The sequence below is a fragment of the Syzygium oleosum genome, unplaced genomic scaffold (genome assembly GCF_021117445.2).
Source record: "Syzygium oleosum isolate NSW1041296 unplaced genomic scaffold, Sole_v2.1 Sole_v2.12, whole genome shotgun sequence".
In the NCBI taxonomy this organism is placed as follows: Eukaryota; Viridiplantae; Streptophyta; class Magnoliopsida; order Myrtales; family Myrtaceae; genus Syzygium; species Syzygium oleosum.
The window spans coordinates 10409150-10428492 of record NW_026607496.1 but is presented as its reverse complement, the minus strand read 5'-3'; the positions used below and the strand labels follow the sequence as shown (position 1 = coordinate 10428492).

Here is a 19343-nt window from a genome sequence, read left to right as displayed (position 1 = left end):
TCATCATTTCCCTAAGAACTTAGGCATGCCACACCATCCTATTAGGCATGCCACCTTTTCTTGTTAGGCTTGCCACTCATGCAATAGACTAGCTAACTCATTCTAGTAGGCATGCCACTTCAAGAAAACCTATTGGACCACTTGGACAAGTAATGATGAGGATGGAGACTATAAATAGAAGCACCCCCTCTTTCAATTCCACATTTTGGCTCACTTTCTCACCTTCATCTCCTTGCATGCCACCTCCTCCTTTTAGGCCATTTCTTGGCAAAGCTTCTCTAGTTCATCTCTAGATAAGTGAAATTACTAATCCTTAGCTAGGGTGATATGCTGCATAGTTGAATTTGGACGTGTGCTCACTCGTATTTTGTCGTGAGTATGAAGAGGAATGCTTTTGTATGGTTTGCTCATGTGGCATGTTTGAGTGTGTTCACGTCCCGAGACAAGATTGAGGTTCACTTGGCTTGGAATCAACGTTAAGGTGAGATAAACCAAGCCGTAAGGCCTTGGTCGACATTGAGGCGTGCCGGTTCCAAGTCTTGCTCGGTGCGGGGATCGGCGCTAGGCGTTCGGTTCAAGCCACGAATCAAGGATTATTCCTGGTATACTATTTAGTGAGGGTCACGACACACACTCTTGTTTGAACATGCCCCGGGTCACAAACGAGTCTCACTCGGTTATGGGAATCGGCATTGAGGCATGATGGTTTGAGCCTTGCTTGGCATTAGATCGGCATTAAGGCATGTCGATTCAAGCCTCGCTCAACTTCGGACCGACGTCAATGCATGTCAGCTCAGTCACGTGTTGTGCTCGGTTCATCAGTTTAGCTGTAACATTATAGGCTATGGCATACATACACACCTGTATGAGCACGCTTTCAGGCTTTGTTTGCATTGGCTAAGAAACAAAGATAAGAATCCGGCTTGCGTGAATATTGTTGTGTGGTCACATAAAGGAAATAGCCGTCGCTAATGGATTTTGGTGACGTTGCCTAGTGATTCCGGATGCCCAGCTTGAAGTTGGAAGCCCATGAGAGTATGGGATGCTCGGTGGATTCCGGATGCCCAGCCTGAGGCTGGAAGCCCCTGAAAGTATAGGAAGAACCGTGTAAGATGGTTAATGAACCGTTGATGTGTGTTGTCATTAAGTTTATTGATAAGCCGAAGGTAAATCGTGCCTTGACGGTAAGCCGAAATTGATCATAGTCGAGGTACAGTAATAGTATTGCTATTGACCTGCCATCGATGCTATGGTGCAAGTGATGTTCGCATGGTGGGTTCGACGACAAGACGTTCTCCTAAGTCAGAATTAATGATTTTACTTACCGAGTCTTTGACTCACTCCGTTGTCTTTCAGACTTGTAGGTATGGACGTACTCACCTCTTCTTCGTCATGGAGTACCGGTTTTGAAGTTGCAGCTTTGCTAGAGGAGATAGGAATCCCATGGCCTACGTTTTTGGATAAGAAAATAATGTAAACAAGAAGTGCTTGAAGAAAAAGGGGCTTGTAAATGTACTGAGGCAATATGGAAGTAGTGTGTTCTGTATGGTGTTTTCCTAGCTGCTTGTTTGTTGTGTTGTCTAGGTGTTTGTCGTTATAGATGCTTCCGCTTGATCGTAACGAAAAAATTAAAAAGAACTTGGTCGGCGACGTGCCTGGTACGTCGCACCAATAACCCCCGACGACCGCGAGTCGTGACATTAAGAACATTCTATCAATATTTTCATGGCTTGGTAGTTTCTCGGTGTTAGTTGTGGCTCGAAGTTAACTTCAAACTTATTTGGATCTAGGTGAAGGCATTGCGAGCCCTCAAGAGGGCCTGGTGGAGGGCTCGCAACGCCCTCGCCACCACAGTGAGGGCTCACAAGCCCCGCAACCCTCACCCGTGGTCGGCGAGAGCTTCATGGCCCTCGACCAGTGGTCGGCAGCTCTACCGGCCCTGTGAAGAAAAAAAAAAGAAATAATATATAAAATAAAGAAAAAATTCAAAATATTTTGAAAAAAAAATATCCATGTCAATGTTAGCTGCACCATGTAGGACGGATCAATGATTTTCGATCAAAATTAGCTGGAAGGACTACATTGGTAATTCGTGAAAAGGTTTAGGACTAAATTGACACAATTGAAAAGTTTATGACTAAATTGGCGAATTGTCAAAATGTTTATGACTAAATTGACACAATTGAATAGTTTAAGGTTGAATTGGCTACCGTACAAAAAGTATAAGACTTAATGGACAATTTTCCCCGATGCCAACCATAAATGCGGGCTCCCTACAATTGGCTTTCAGGCACCCAAGACTCATCTATTGTAAGTTTCATCTCTTTCATGGGTGCATGACCTACTTTTACGAGCGCGATTGATTGCTCATAGTTTTTTCTTTTACCTAATTTCATATCTTATATCAAATTTAACTTGCGAGAGAACTTTGCACAGTCATTATAGAGAGTTTATGAGTGATGAACATGGTAGATCTCTTTGCTTCGTTTTCGAGAGATTTATTGGATGTAATTGGATCCATTCCCAAAACATATGAATGATTAAATGAGCCGAATCATATAATCTCTGCTTGAATATAGTAGAATTCCTTTGATCTCTCTTCATTGGCATATATACATTTGGCCGAACTATGTAAATCTCCATTTGCAATTGAAGTTTAGTTCTCATTACTCGTTACATATGTTTTCATTTCTTCATGTCCTTGTGATATTTAGGTGCGTATGGTAACATTTTTGTTTCCGGGAATAAATTCTGTTCAAAAATATTTTTTCTATTTCTATTCCCTTAATGAGTTTTTGAGCAAAACAACGCATTTGGTAACTGCACAAAATTTATATTCCGAGAATAGAAAAAGAACGTAAATGTATTTAGTTTGATCATAAAAATTTCTGTTTCTAATTTTTTTCATTTAATTATAAAAATGTCAGTGGAGACTTAACAATTCATGTTTGAATAAAATCGGACTATTGTAAGAACTTATTTTATCAAGATATTCTAAGATAGCCTCTGAAAATCCAACGTAATAGTTAGTGAAAGATAGATGGCTGAAAATGGCATAATTTTACTGGTTTATAACTCATATTATTAAGGAGGTTGACAATAAATCTTTGGGCATTACAATAAATAGGTGCATAGACCTTTTAAGCTTTAAGGTGCAGGGTGTAATGTATAGGGTTTAGGGTTTTGATTTTTGGGTGTAGGGTTTGGGGTTTAGGGTGGAGGGTTTAGAGTGTAGAATTTAGGGTTTAGGTTGCGCTGATCTTGTTTCTCTAAACTGACTTTGTTTCTCTTTTTGTTCCCTGGAACAAAAAGGTAGATTTTTTTTACTTCTTGTTTCTGTTCCAAATCTATTCCCTGGCCATTGATCTATTCCAGGGAATAGAAAAATTAATTGACGTACACAAACAGATTTCTTCTTTTTCTCTTCCGGGGAACAAAAATTACAGAAAAACAAAAAAAATGAAATGTTATCAAATAGGCCCTTAGTGAAACACCCAGTCCCATCACAATCATATAATTAATGCAAGGAAGCGGTTAGAATGGTAGGATCGTATTTTCGTCAATTGATGGTTGAAGGAAATTTCCCCTCATTACTCGTAACCAACTACTTAGAAAATAGGTAGGAGGAAATTTTCTGCAATAAAAAATATAGGAAAATATAACCCTAAAAAGAATTGTCTTCGTTGGAAGTACTCAGCCCATAAAAATTTTGAGTTTTAACCAACTCATGATCTACTCAAGATTACTAGTAATTAACCCAATGGTAGTTCCTTTTGTTTTTGTTCAGGGTAATGACATGGGCAGTCTTGATTCTCAGTGTAGTCCCTAAACTTTTTTTGGTTTGTTTAATGTAGTTCTTAAACTTCAATTAATGGAAGGATCATAATGAGCCGATTTCATAAAATTCGGGGAGTAAATTGCAAAAGAGAAACTTCAGCAAGTACATCGAATACCAAGAAAAAGTTTAGAAACAATTCATGTTATTAGCCTTTTTTTGGTCCCAAAGAAGCGGATCAAGCTCTCGAACCTTGAAATTTGGACGGGAAAAAAGTCTCTTAAGATTTAACTTCAAATCTAATAAGAGGAAGAAATTGATCCCGATGGCTATATAGGTTTTATAAGATCGACCGATATATTTGCCTTTAAATATTCCATTTACCAATAATTACATCTGACATGTAAATAAAAATATAAGTGAAAGATTTCAATGTGTTCATCTCGACTTAAAATGGGGATTTGTCAACATTCCCCGCAACGTCCGAATTCTCGGAAGTGACTAGAGAATGTATTAGAAGAAGTGACGAGTGAAGGACTAACCTATACCACCAAAGTGGTGGCCTAGTGATAAAGGGGTCACATGTTTTCAAAAGGTCACAAGCTCAATTCACGTTACAAGAAAACCCTTGAACGGCTTGTAGCACTATCTAGTTGTAGCATATCTTGTATCAAGAGGCAATCTTTTTTGCCAGCGTATTGACGGGGCTATGGTGATAGGGGGTTTAGGGTGGTGCAAAGTAATTATGACTCAAACCGAATACCCCCGTAGTGAGCATGAGATCCTTATGATAATGTCTAGAAGGATTCACTAGTAATAGTCCTACCCACCCTTTTATTTATAAAAAAAACAAAAACTAAGGATCAACCTAAATAACTCGAAAGTCTAGATTATAGCAAAAAAAAAAAAACCTCGAAAGTCTAGAAGTCCCAATTTACATTAAAGCTTAGTTCAAAAGCTGAGAAAATCTAAAAAGTTTTTAGGTATGAAAACGACTATTCCACCAAACTTTTTGTTTTGCTATATTTTTTTAATCTATTTCTTGAAATGTGAAGTTGTCCGTTAAATTTTAATGATAAATTACGTAATATAGTAAAATTTGATAGAATATACTCTTTTGTCTTATGATGCTTTGATATTTTCTTAATAAATGACTAATTTTCTCTCGATCTCTGTGAAGGAAATTTTCTCCAAACCTGATTTCGATTGGTGGGTTAAAGTTTTGTATATTACCCTTATGCGAATTTACCTAAATAAATTTATCACCATCTTTGTAACTTGCCAATTAAACGATTGGTTGATAATTACCAAAAAGTTCTAAAACTATTGCACAATTTGCACTTGTGCCAATTAAGTTTTTTACCTTTTAATTTGACCAATTTAGTCTTAAACCTTTTGATAATTTGCCAAATTTAGTCATTTCAGCCAATTTTAGTTGAAAATCACTAACGTAAAAGCCAGCCGTCTTGTGTAGTATGGCTAAAGCTAAAGTTGACAAATTTTTTAATTTTCTGAAAATTTTTCTGAATTTTTTTATTTTTTATTTTTTTTATTGTGGCCAACGATGGTCGGTGGGGTCTTGCCGAACATTGGGCAAGGGCTTGCAAGCTCTTGCTAGTTGCTAGCGAGGGCTGCCTCACCTGCGGTAGCGAGGTCATGACTTGCCCACATCTAGGTGAGGGCCCATCACCCGCGGCCGAGACTTGCCCAAATCTAGGCAAGGCCCCGGCGACCCTTGTCGGCTATTGTGAGAAAAAAAGAAAGATAAGATAATATAAAAACATTCAATTTTTTTTAAATTTACAAAAAAATGTCCACCTTAGCGCTAGCAGTGTCACGTCAATGATTTCTAGCTAAAATCTGTCAGAATAACTACATTGGCAAATTGTCAAAAGGTTCGGGACCAAATTCGACAAATTGAAAGGTTTACATAAGTACAATAGGTTTAGGAGTCTTCTTGGTAATTTCCTCAAAGATTGGTTGAAGAAAATTTAAGGGCGTGGGCGACCTTCATTAGGAAATATGTGACTTGTTTCCACAATGACTAACTGTTTTCTTGGACCAAAAGGATCGACTCCACTAAATCTAAGGGGTCGATCATAAACATCTCTAGAAATATCCTTTGACTCTTCATACAAATGCGATTAACCCGTTCAACACCAGTTAAACATTATATTGCTCAGAAAGGGACAAATGGGTTAAAGCAAAGACACATCAACCTTTGATTTTTGATCACGGAAAGTTGATTTTACGTTGTCCACCGTTGATGTTGGCCTTTGTGGCGTCCGAACTTTGAGTTGAATCGAGCGTGCAGCCCAATGCAATGAAATTAAACAATATCTTGCTTTCGATCTCTTGAATGACCGAAGACTTGTGCGGTTGCTTAGGCACGAAAAGGTCAAGGAAAAAAAGGGGTCTACGACGAGAAAAGCTCCATTGATTGATTGAAAGAAGGCAGAGAAAAAGAGGGAAGTCCATGAGCAGAGAGGTCAACAAGGCGATGGACGAAGGTCCAACGACAGCAAAGCACCAAGCACTTTGTCAATCATTAAACATTATTATACTAAAAAAGATCATGCAACTCTCTAATTTCTAAATAATTTGGTCAATGGTTGATCTTTCTCTGCAGACCCTAAGTTTATCGGATTGGACCACATTCTCAATCAAGCTTTTACTTGCAGTTTTTTTCTTCTCTTCTCTCTCCAGGCGTGAACATGAATTCAATGTCGACAGCGTATCCATCCAATGTCAGTCATGGCAGAAATAGAAATGTTTTTATATGTGGGCGCCAGCAGGTAGGTTCGTAGCTTGTCCTCCTGTTGATATTTTAGTAATGATTTTTTCAATGAAAAGCTGGTCTAGAGATGACAATAATGAAAATTGTGAATGGGTTGCGTCCAGATGTGGATAACATCTCGAAGCTACATGCTAGCATCTAATCATGTAGGGGTATTATATTCGTTGAAAGAAGTAACTCAGCAGGAAAAATTATCAGGGGTATTGAGGTCATATTTTTACTTGATTCTGCGTCACTAATGTTAATACTGAGACTAAGATATGCTGGAAAATAAAGCCGAATATGATAGAGCCAGAAAATGAAAAATAGTGCAGAATAATTCACCCCCCACAATTTCGATTTTGTGAAGGGAATAGTCGAATTTTAAATTTGAAAAAGTGTAAATAAATACAGAAAATAATTTACTAAATCCCATTTCATTTTATTAAATAGTGATTTTATCGCATTACATTGCAGGAAAGAATTTGGGTCCACTTCCACCTAATTTCAAACTCCAATCAAACCTAAGTCAACTACGAAGCCAATGTTGGAACCATGGTAGATCTCTCCATACGGATATAACCCGTGTTTGTTTGAGTGAAACAACTTTCTATGAATTAGCTTTCTGGACTTTTACTTGTTTGATTTACTGAATATGATCGGCCAATGGAAAACCATCAACGGTCAAAGAGACTATGCATCCCTAAAGTTAGGAAAATGAATTTCCTAACCTAAAAAGGGGAAAATATTTTCTTGAAAATTGATTTCTGGGAAAGTATTTTTTTTTATCACAAAATTTTCTCCCCGAAATAAACACACCCTTAAGCTTTCATGAGCTTCACCGTGTTGAGTGAGTTTGGGCATGAAATGAAAGTCATTATGCTGCTCAAACAACAGCCCGAGGAGGTGCTAGGAAGCATAGTCGAACAAAGGGTATTCGTGTATTGCAGCACTGTTTATATGCCCGTCAAATATCTCCGCTGGAGATGGCTACTTGATTGATATTGATGGGTTTGTCTCGATTGATAAAACGTTTGAATTGTTTGAAATATAATGGCGTAGCCTTTGCTAAAGTGGTGGATAACACTTCACTAACAGAAAAGCCATTAATTACATAATCCTTTTTTAGGGAGAAACGTCATATTGCGGTCAACTCGTGGCGCCTTCATAAAAGGATTTCGACCATCAATAATTCACTTAAATCATGAAGCCCCACAACGTGCTGTTGGATGGAAAATTTCAACGCGAAAGTTGCAGATTTCAATTTGTCAAGGCTAATTGACAAGGACCAAAGTCATGCTGTCATTACCGAAAGATCGATGTATATTGTTTCGGGCTCATAATTCTGAATAACTTAAGTACAAAGAAAATGAACAACTCTTTTGCCCAGTGGCGAAAGTGAGTCTTACGTGATGCGGTCATGAACTGGCTGACAATATGAACAGCGTAGGCGATATCAAGACGGGTAACAGTGAGATGTACAAGATCACCAACCGATTGTCGATAGAGTGTAGGATTTCAAAGTAGACTTCCATCTTTGTCATCAAATTTGGCATTAGTCTCAATGGGAGTTGGAGCAATCTTTTTATCGATGAGTCCTGCATGAGATGTCCGCTGAAGAAAGAGAGCATGGTCATAGAGACCGAATATAAAGCCAAGACATTTTATGTTTGAGCTAAACTTGGAATACCATGCACGAGGAGCCTGTTTCAGTGGATATAATACTCGACATAATCGACACACTTTGTTAGATGGATGAGTGCATCTAGGAAGAGGCTTCATAGAGAACATTTCAATAAGATTGTCATTGAGGAATGCATTCGTAATATCCATATGGAGCAGAGACCCTAGCTTAATATAGGTTACAGAAGAAAACTTTAAATAGATGCAAGACGTGCAACAGAAGCAAAAGTCTCATCATGGTCAATTTTATACTCCCGAGTAAAGTCTTTTGCTACTAGCCAAGCTTTGTAGCGTTCTACAGTACCAACTGCCTTTGTTTTATTCCTACACACCCGTTTACAACCTGTAGCAAACTTTCCATGAGGCAAATTAAACAAATCCCAAGTATAAGTTTTGTCCAAAGCCTGCAACTTATCTGCTATTACTTACTACTAGAGAGGATTTATACTAGCTCCTGTATATGTACGAGGCTCATAAAAGAAGCAATGATAGAGTAATAATGAAAATCACGAAGCCGAACAGGAGGTTGACTTACAAAGGTGGAACGACGGCCAGCAGAGGAGGGAATCATTAGAGGTGGAGAATCCGCGAATGGTACAAACGTATTAGGAGCTACCGAAGCGAGATCACTATAAATACCTAAATCAAGATTAGGAGAAGACAATTCCGGAGATGAAGTTTCAAAAGTAGAGGCAAATGTGTTCATCTTTAATATATCCACTTAAAGATTGGTAGCAAAGGGAACGGTAGGAGAGAATTTAAAAGAACAAAGAGATAAGAACATCTTGTGTTCCTAAAGGATAATATGATGAGATACGTGAAGACGATTCGAAATAGGATCCCAACATCGATACCTTTTGTGCTAAATGCGATACCCAAGGAAGCAACATAGACTGACAGAAGATTCTTAGTCTGTGCATTCGTTTGGCGGAAGATGTACAAAACAAGTACTACCAAAGACTCACAGAAGATTGTAATTAATAATGTTCCATACAAGTGCTTGCAAGGAGAGATGTTACCTATAGTGAGTGACGGAGTACGATTGATAGTATACATAGTAGTATGACAAGCCTCTCCCTAAAACTGTTGTGGACAAGTTGCTGAGATTGGAATAGTGCATACGACATCTAATATTTGCTTATGCTTATGTTCTGCTCGATCATTATGTTGGGAAGTTTCTGGACAAGAACGATGAATGATGGCACCATTTTGAGAAATAATTTTAAGAAATTTTATATCTCTATATTCCATGGCATTATCAGAACAAAAAACATTGATATCGTGAGAATTGTGTTTTGATTATGGCAACAAAATCACGATAGATATGAGCGAGTTCAAATTAATTTTTCATAAGATAAAATCATGAATACGAGAATGATCATCAACTCTGTGTTATTAGGACCAAGGTGAAGAATTTTAGCATATGATGTTTTACGCCGTAATGGGATCATTGGCCCTATATCCGTCGTTTCAGTGATCGAATTGACTGGTAAAAACTAACCTCCGAATAAACGGATGCATGGGTGTGAAACATGTTTACAGATTTGTCTATTTCTTTCTCATTTTCTTTTGTTTGTGCTCTTTACTGGATATCTGAAAAGTTAAAAGGTAGAAGAATGTGATGTATATTAAATAAGTTCAATTGTAATTTCTATATACCTATCTTGTATAAATCTATTATTCTATACTTGTTTAGGATCACAACTGACACCTGAGAGGGTGTCCATGCCTTTAAACTCTTCAAATTGTCTCTGTTCGTCTCTTGCTCTCAATGGCTTCCTCGTGCAGTTTAGAGTGGAACAGGACAGGGGTTATTATGCATGTCAGCGATCCTTCATGGGTTGTCACTTGGAAGGGACGTGGTATTCAGAGGGAGAGATGTCAATGAGAGTTTGTGGTTCTGTTTTCGCTATGTTCCAATCGTTAGATGGAAGAAGAACCCTGAGTTGCATAACAATGCATACCCATACTGCTGGCTCAGAGCTTGCCTGATCACTAGCGAGCTTTCTATTTTCTAGCAATTCCGCATCCAAGCCTTTTGAGACTGACTTGTCTCGTGTTGATTCCAACTCATTCCGAATCCCCTGGCATGTCTTGTACGCACGACAATGACCCTTTCTTGGATGGCGTTTGAACTCAAAGTCGCAAACAAACCCTAAACCATCTAACAAGAGGAAACGACTAATTAAGGGCCCCCGCGCGATTTATACTGCTTGATAGATTGCTGGTTTGTTCATCTGCTTGTTATTTTGCCATTGATGAATTACCATGAACCTTTCATAAACTTAGTAAATCATTTATGTTAACCAATAAAATCAGTCGTTACTAAAACTCATGCACTTTTCTCGCATCATAGAGGATAGAGGTTGTGGTATGATACTTAAACCCCGGGACAATTACCAAAAGGAGTCGTAAACCTATTGTACTGATGTCAATTCAGTTTTAAACCTTTCAACTTGACCAATTTAGTCCTAAAATTTTGATGATTTGCCAATATAATCTTTCCGAGAAATTTTGGACAGAAATTGCTAACGTGGACGCTAGTCGTCCTACGTGGTATGGCACTGATGTGGACAATTTTTTGATTTTTTTGTTATTTTTCTAAATTTTTTGAATTTTTCTTTTACTTTTAACGAGGTCCAACCTCGCTAGTGGCTGGGCAGGTTGACCCTCGCAGGCTCTTGCCTGTGGCCAACCGCTGGCCATTGCCGAGGCATGGCAATCGGCAGAGGAAGAAGGAAATAAAAAAAGAAAAAAGAAAAAATTATAAAATATTCATAAAAACTTGAAGAATGCAAAAAATTGTCCATGACAGTGCCGGCCGTCTGACCATGCCACGTAGGACGGTTGGCATTCACGTCAACGATTTTCGATAAAAATTGATCAGAAGGGTTACATTGATAAATTGTCAAAACGTTTATGACTGAATTGACCAAATTGAAAAATTTATGATTGAACTGACATCCGCATAATAGGTTTAACGCTTTTTTTGGTAATTTTCCCTAAAAACCCCAAACTGTCAACAATTGAGTACTCATCTTGGGAGGTTTGACCCGCATGGATCAGGCCGGCCATTACGAATTATGCAAAAGCAAGATCCGCTTCGATAGATTGCGCGGTTCGAGGGCATGTCGGTTTGCATGATGCGAACAAATCGTACCGTCTTTCCATTTCCTTCGTATCACGATCTCCCTCTTGGTCAAAGCAATGCCGACAGAAGGATAGGGGAGAGAGCAAGCTATGCATGACATTTCACCTCAACTTAAGTTGTAATCGACAAACTAGGCACTCTTCGCCGAATGTGCATGTAATCACATTATTGCTTGCAAGCCCCTTCGACATATACATGGTCAAATCTCAAGTTCATCTTCGTTGGTCCTCCCTCTACTTGTCTAACATATAGCGTAGCTTCTTTGATGATTCTAGCTGTGGTCCCTCTTCCATTGCGGTTTAGTCTCGACTTCATAGGGGCGAATCTGAAAATTCTTGAAGGAAAGGTGAAAACAAAGCAAGAGAATCATCTTCAGTCAATTAAATTTTGCCTCCTGAGCAAGTAAGTTTTTTCCCCTGGTAAAGACACAGTATACGGGAAAATTATCCAGAAAGTCGTAAACCTACTGTACTTTGGCTAATTTAGTCATAAACCTTTTAATTTTACTAATTGAGTCCTAAACCTTTTCATGTTTTGCGAATTAAGTCATAAACTGCGCCACGTAGGACAACCGATGTTGACGTGTACAATGTTTATAATTTTTTGAAAAGTTTTAGAATTTTTTATTTATTTTTTCTTCCTTTCGTTTTCTTTTTCTTCTTCCAAGCCTGGTGGGGACCGCATGGGCCAACCCTTGCCAGTAACAGGCGAGGCCGAGTCAACCCTCGCTCACGGTCCTCACTTGCGACCGGCGAGGGCATAATGGCCCTCGCCAAGTGGCCAACAATGGCCGACGACAATCGTCGGCCCTCGCCTGTGGTCAGCAAGGGCCGGCCGTCGACCCTCATCAGATTTGATAGAAAAAACGGAAAAAAAAAGAAAAGAAAAAATAATAAAAAATTCAATTTGATTAAAATACATATATATATGTATATATATAAATGTCCATGTCGGCGTTGATCATCCTACGTGGCACTACCGGGGTCCACATTAGTGATTTTTGGTTAAAATTAGCCGAATGGACTTAATTGGCAAAATATGACTGGACACAATTGGCAAAATTAAAGGGTTAGGACTGAATTGGTCAAAATGCAATATGTTTAGGCCTTTTTGGACAATTTTACCCACGATATACTACAAAATTAAGGATTAATTAGGGGGTACTCTAAACTTTTTTTTTTTGGGTACTCCACGACCATCACAAGCATTTCTTCAAAATCACCGACATGCAGAATTTCACCATTACAACAACTTAGAACATGGTGAGATTCTTAAAGCAATTTTAGCACTCAGATTATGACGAAATGATAAGAGGCACATTTTTGCAGAATAACAACTATACTAGCGCCATTTACTTTAGCAGAATTGCAACTCAGCTAAATTGTTCCTATCGTAGTTCTAATGTGATAATTGAGCTAAATTGCTCCAACCCTAATACTAAAGTAATAACGAGACTATAAAAAGGATTTGGAGATTAGCTATGGGCCCGTTATACATGAAATCGTTATGCCTAGATTTTGCTTCATCAAGAAAGAAGAGATGCATAAGTATTTGATTGACATCTTATTAACCTAAGTACATTTGGTGATGATGGCTGAGACTTCATACTATTAATTTTCATTACTAGTGTTGCTTGTCGAAGAAATATCATATGAATGGATACCTCCTTACCCTCATCGAATGAAAAATAAGTTAATTTTGATGAGCTCTATAAAGCGATCATCCCATACCGATCAACATTTAGTGTATCTAACAAAGTTAGTCAACACACAAAAAATATTTGTAATTATTTATTGGCATTTAAGTGTTTTTTTAATATATATTTTCATTTGTATATTGTGTTGGAAAAAAATCATTATTTAATTTTGACAATTTCAAAATTATCATTGATTTAATGTCTTTGTGATAAGTGCAGATGTATGTTGTAATGACGTGGTGAAGATTTTTAGAAGACTGTGTATTTACACCAAAAAATGATTGTCTTTTTTTTGTTATTATCAATATGTGATAGACCTAGTCGATTAGAGCAGAGTTTGATCATTTATGAACAGAATTTTCGATAACTGGACGAATTGACAGCTTGAAGGAGTCGATAAAAAGTGAAGTCAACAATCTCGCATGCAATCGTCAAAGAAGTAACCGTCAACGTAGTGTAATAAAGCAACTGCCAAGATAGTGGAGTCGAAAAAACCGTCAAGGTGGTAGAGTCAACGTAACAGTCGATATAACCTTTTGTAACCTCCTTTTGTAACCTTCGTTGATAACTGTTTCTTATAGGCTTTACATGGTACTCTTCAAAGGCCCATCCATGCACAAACAAACAAATATATTTATCTTTCAATTCTTGCACTTTAGTTATAATTTTTAGATTCACATTGTTGATTAAATTCTAGCATATTTCTTAGTTGTAGTTTTCTGATCTGCATCGTCAATTAAATTTCGACGTGTATCTTTATTGTAGTTTCGAGGTACCTCGTGGTTAATTAAATTTCAGTGTTGCATCTTTACTTTCTCAAACTGCATCATTGATAAAATTCCAGCATATTCTGTGTATGTTTGATTCTTTTTGAAGTGAAGCGATCGATTCCTTGTCTACTTGTAATATTTCCTATCCGAAATCGATACAAAACCTGTCTCCTCTAATAAAAAACTAAAGAACGAGTTTTGGTGAAAGGTATTTTGTTGTGAAGTCTAATTTCGGCGAAACCTCTTTTTGGCACGCCCAATAGGACTAGTGTTGTCGATTTGAGGAAGTATAATGCTGAAAACAAGGAATCATCCTCAACCTAATCATGTTGCAAGTAACAACCCCAATGACACGGCTATCTAGTCCAAGACCTCAATCGCTTCAACAACAGAGTTAAGCTAAGGGGGCGGCATCAAAATCTCATGGCACTATATGGAGGAGCAGGTGAGGGAGTTAGTACCAAACCCCACCTTGGTGGCTACCATAAAGAGGCTGTTCGAGGAATCACATAGCGAGACACATCTCTGATGTGATCGGGCCAATGGTCATCAATGCGATCAACGATGTCATCTCCAGGCTCAAGACATTAATTAGTCCATATCGATCCAACCAAACACGGTGGCTTCTGGATATGTTATTTCAACACCAGTAAATTGAACAGTGGAAATAATTTAAGACAAGTGATCCCACCACAATGAGAATTTTACAAAGGCCTAAAAATCCGATCTACCTTGAACCTAGCAGCAGAAATTTCAAGTCTATTGACCTATCTACCCTGAACTTAGGGGGCAAGAAAGGAAAACTTATCGACTTGCGAATCCTGATCAAGTGGCTGAACTCGTACTACAAGAATTTGGTGTCTATGGAGGAATCGTTAGGCCAGTATATAGGAAGTCACATCCTGATTTAGTTGACACTATATCTTACCCAAGATAATTCAAAACTCTTGACTTCACTATTTTCACCGGCGAAAATGACCAATCAACCATCGAACACATTAATCAATTTATTGCCCAAAGTGGAGAGATAGGAAGAATGAATTTCTGAGACTTACATTATTCCGTTTGTTTTTATCACAAAACTGCATTTACTAGGCATACAAATTTATCTCTTGATTCAATCTATACTAGTTGAGATGGAAAGACAATTCCATTCTCAATTTTATAAAATGATACCTAAGTTATCGATTGTTGATTTGACCAGAATCTATCAATACTATAATGAGTTGGTTGATCAATTTATTTCTCGACTTAAGAGGGCTAGAAATAGACACCTTACTTCACTCTCAGATAAAGAATTCACAAATTTGGCTTTCTAGATTGAAATTAAATCTTAGAGAAAAATTTCAATGCCAAAATTTTGCCGATTTATTACAATTTGCAATGACAGTGTCTAAGTATGAGTAACTACTTAAGGACAAAGATGGAGGACCACATGAAGACTTTGCAGAAAACGTGCCTTTTTGTGGAAAAATTGAGCCATATGATGAATCTGACCAACATAAAATTTGGCAAGGAAAATCAAATTTGTCTATGACAAGAGAGTACGTGATGACTTTGGATTATATAATTTAAAAGAATAGAATGATTGATGAATCATTCAATTCTTTTAAAAGGGGGCATTTGTTTACACAAAAAAAATGAACAACTTTTGGTTATTATCGACATGTGATAGACTTAGTCGATAAGAATAGAGTTTGGTCATTTATGAACAGTATGACCAGTATTATTGATAACTTGATAAATCGACAGCTTGAAGGAATCGATAAAAAGTGGAGTCGACAATCTTGAATGTAACAGTCAACGTAGTGAAATAAAGCAATCGTGAAGATAGTGGAGTCGAAACACCGTCAAGGTTATGAAGTCAATGTAACTGTCGATATGACTGTTCGGTAACCTTTTGTAACCTCTCTTCCATTGGTAAAATAATTCATTTGAAGCATAAAAAAATGCATCCTATGTTAACAACCAACAGTTGGCAGCCAAATTTTCACAAGAAAAGAAAGGAAGTTAATTTTTAGGGTTTTGAAACAAATAAAACGATTCTAGTGAAAAAAAAATACATTGCGAATTTCTTTGAACTTACATTGTTTAGTGCATTTGTTTCACAATATATCCAATAATCTTTTTATGATACATTGTCATGGATGATGAAATATCAATAAACTCTTGCCGGATCAAAGAGATAGACATCAAATGATTAGCAAAAAATATAGTGAGAATTTCCATAATAAAGGAAACTGAAATATATGAAATTGGATGATAATTTTTCTAAATCTCTATAAATAGAGAAGAGCAAACCATTTTACTCTTAAGAAAATTTAACACTTGAAATGAGATGGCCCTAGGATATGCTTTGCTAGCTATCAAGAGAGGAGAATTTGCATTCTTACTTGACGCTTTTTGGTTATATTAATTTATATCATTTTACATGCTTGAAATATTGCATGTACTTATATTATGATTCAATTACTATTTTAGGAAAATGACACCATAAGTGCCTTGAATTTCATATGACACTCACTTTGATTTAATAACTTTTCAATCAATCGCTTGAGGGTTATAAAATTTTAAAAACGTTTACTTGAATGACGTTTGCGATTCCCTTGCCAGAAATCCGATGTGGCATTAATATAATATAAATGGTTTGACATGACTTGACGGGGAAATGAAGTTAGTAAAACGACGTCATTTTGGCCCTTTTGTTGCCCCAAATTGAGTGGAAGACCTAAACCCTAACCCCATCTAGTGTAAGTGAACGATAGAATATTTAAATATATATATTTTTTTGGTGTAAATGTAAGTAGTATGTATAAGATGACGTACAGAAGCTTAGGGGCATTCCCCAGCATTACAAATAGAACTAAGATTACAAAAAAATGGAGTGGGGGAGTCTCCATATAATAGCCAAAGTTTCATTTGTTCGGGACGATCTAAAAGATTTGTAGTGCGAAGGTCACCCTCTAACAAGTTTGCGACCTTTAGCCAAAATGATAAGGGCATCATTGGACTTTTGTTGGAAGCGTCTACGATTACGCTCCATCCAAATGCAGTATATGATCGCTAGGAAAGATACCTTCAGAAGTCTCGCCGCCAAGTCCTTACCTTTTGTAGCATTGATCATCCATTTAAGTTCATCATTCCATCCTTCTACAGGGCGTCGAATTCCGTATTGTGCAAGAATAGTGCGCCAAATGCTTTCGGTCCAGGTGCACTGGAAGAATATATGGTCTTTGCTTTCCAGACTAGACATACAAAAATTGCAATGAATATCTACTTCAGGCGTCCAACGTGATATGATTTCTGCTATTTGTAGTCTATCTCTACAAACTAGCCAGCCGATGAAGTTATGCTTGCTAATACCTCCTTTCCAGATCAATTGGGACCATTCCAGAGCCGGTCTCACATTTCTAGTTTCATCGTATATCTCTTGGCAATAATATCTTGGTCTAGATATGATTGAAGCTAAAGCCGGTCTTAGTTGAAGAATACAACGCCAACTCCATGCCATAGAGCCCTTGATTTCGAGTTGCATAAACGAATTGCCTCTACACTTGGTACTATGTAGGGGTGAGCGGTTCCAGGTTCCGGGTAGGTTCCGCCTGGAACTTGGAACCTACCCTCGGGTACAGGTTCCTCAAAATGAGGAACCTGGAACCTACCCTGTCACAGGTTCCAGGTTCCAACAGGTTCTTTTTATTTTATTTTATTTTTAGTTAATCAAAACGAAAATGAACATTCATAAAAAAGAATACAAAAGACAAATTATAGAAAAGTCACATTTTTTCTTAAAAGAAAGGGAGTGAGGACTGGTAATCTTATTTAAGAGTTAAGACTTGGATCTTGGTGAAGGTAGACCACTGTAAGAATAAATGCTCATTCCCAGGTGTGTTTCATGAATCATTTAAATATTTGGCTGGCCTATGATGTAGACTCTTATGATTGTATACTAAGACCACAACAGCAATCATTTCTACGTAACAATAGAGAATACAAAAGCTTAGAATCTTCCAACCAACCTCGTCCTGGCCTGCTCCATTGAAAGAAGCCCCATCACAGTACCGTATCCTTACTCTGTTCCAATTGAAAAAATCTGCCAGCAAAGCACAATCGCTCGTATGACAGTTCCAATTTGAATAAACTATGGCAAAGAATCGTTTCGAGACAGATTGAATCGTTAATAGATTTTAAATACCAGGGTTTTCTTCAGCTTTATTACTCAATATTCCTGTGAAAGCTACTTCCTTGTCCATAAACTTTGATGAACCATGACGAGTAGTTTTCCTGTAAACGCAATTCCTCACTGTATTGCACCATCCCCTACCCTACAACAATGTAAAACAACATCAAATGGCTTATAGAAAATGCAGACAGAAAAAAATCAAGAATTGGAGTGCCATGAAGAACTGAGCAAGAAAACCATGCAGTAGAGAAGAAATAACATAAGTTTGCAAAATTAACTAGCTTAAGTATGCTCTTTTAAATCATATAACATAAAGTCCATTCAACAAACCTCTAAATGGACCACCCAACTGTTTGCACCAGATCCAGAGCCATTGTGAAGATGATAACCGGGCAATGTACCATCTAAGCAGACTGAACATTGTAGAACAAGATTAATTGAGAACCTCAAACATCAATTTTTCAGCTTCGAATATTCTCAAAAAAACACCCAAAAAAATAAGAAAAACCTTGTCATTCTACCGTGAGCTCAAACGAAACAGGCAAAACAACCAATGGCACGAGGATGTTAGGAACAGAACAGTGGATCAACCAAAAGAAAATCTCCAAGAAATAAGACGCGAGCCCGTCTTAGTTATGTGCATAATAATCAATATCTGGAAAAGCGAGAGCAGAATTCTAACCGGGGACACAAAATAACGCAGCTTAATAAACAAGAAAGACCAAAATCTTGTAAATCCATAAGTTGCCTACGAATGAAGCGAACCCAGACACTACTACATACAAGAAACACCAACCTTCTTAACTATGAATCCCGCACCACTTACGAGCAGAAAGTCATTAAAAAAATGGGGGGCTGTTAAGAAAAGTCTGAGAAAGTACCAGCTCCTTTGGCAGCAGCACCCTCAATGAGAGTGAGGCTCATGGTTGTTTCCCCTTTGGCAGCAGCAACAAAAAAGAGCAAATCTCGAAGGCCCTTAAGATACGATCGCAATCGACAATTAACCAATCGGTTAACTCCCCCCCCCCCCCCCCCCCCGCTTCCCTCTCCTCACATTCAATCGGGGACAGATCCACCGCATTTTCCCTCTCCTCACATTCACTAAGCGGTGAATCCAGATGAATGTGCACGCAAGAGCACGATTTCACACAACTCAGCCACGATCGTCATGACTTAATTCAATCAATCGATGCAAAAGATGAACAGAAGCAACGGTGGGAATTCAAAGAGAGAAGGCGTGAATGGCAGGGGTTGTTCGAAGACGTTACGTACCAGAGCGACGGAGCTTCAAAGGAGGAAGACGGCGGCG

General features: G+C 37.9%; 1 protein-coding gene across 1 annotated transcript; it reads right to left on the bottom strand.

Annotated features, from left to right (window-relative positions):
• Nucleotides 1-991: 991 nt before the first annotated feature.
• On the bottom strand, nucleotides 992-18958 carry LOC130139443 (pectin acetylesterase 6-like). Its single transcript, XM_056316396.1, has 6 exons — nucleotides 18916-18958; nucleotides 18365-18447; nucleotides 18047-18176; nucleotides 17871-17944; nucleotides 1381-1448; nucleotides 992-1085 (listed from the first exon to the last, which is right to left on the bottom strand). The coding sequence occupies exons 1-6, from the start codon at nucleotides 18956-18958 to the stop codon at nucleotides 992-994; spliced, it is 492 nt and encodes a 163-aa protein (XP_056172371.1).
• Between the last annotated feature and the right edge of the window lie 385 nt (nucleotides 18959-19343).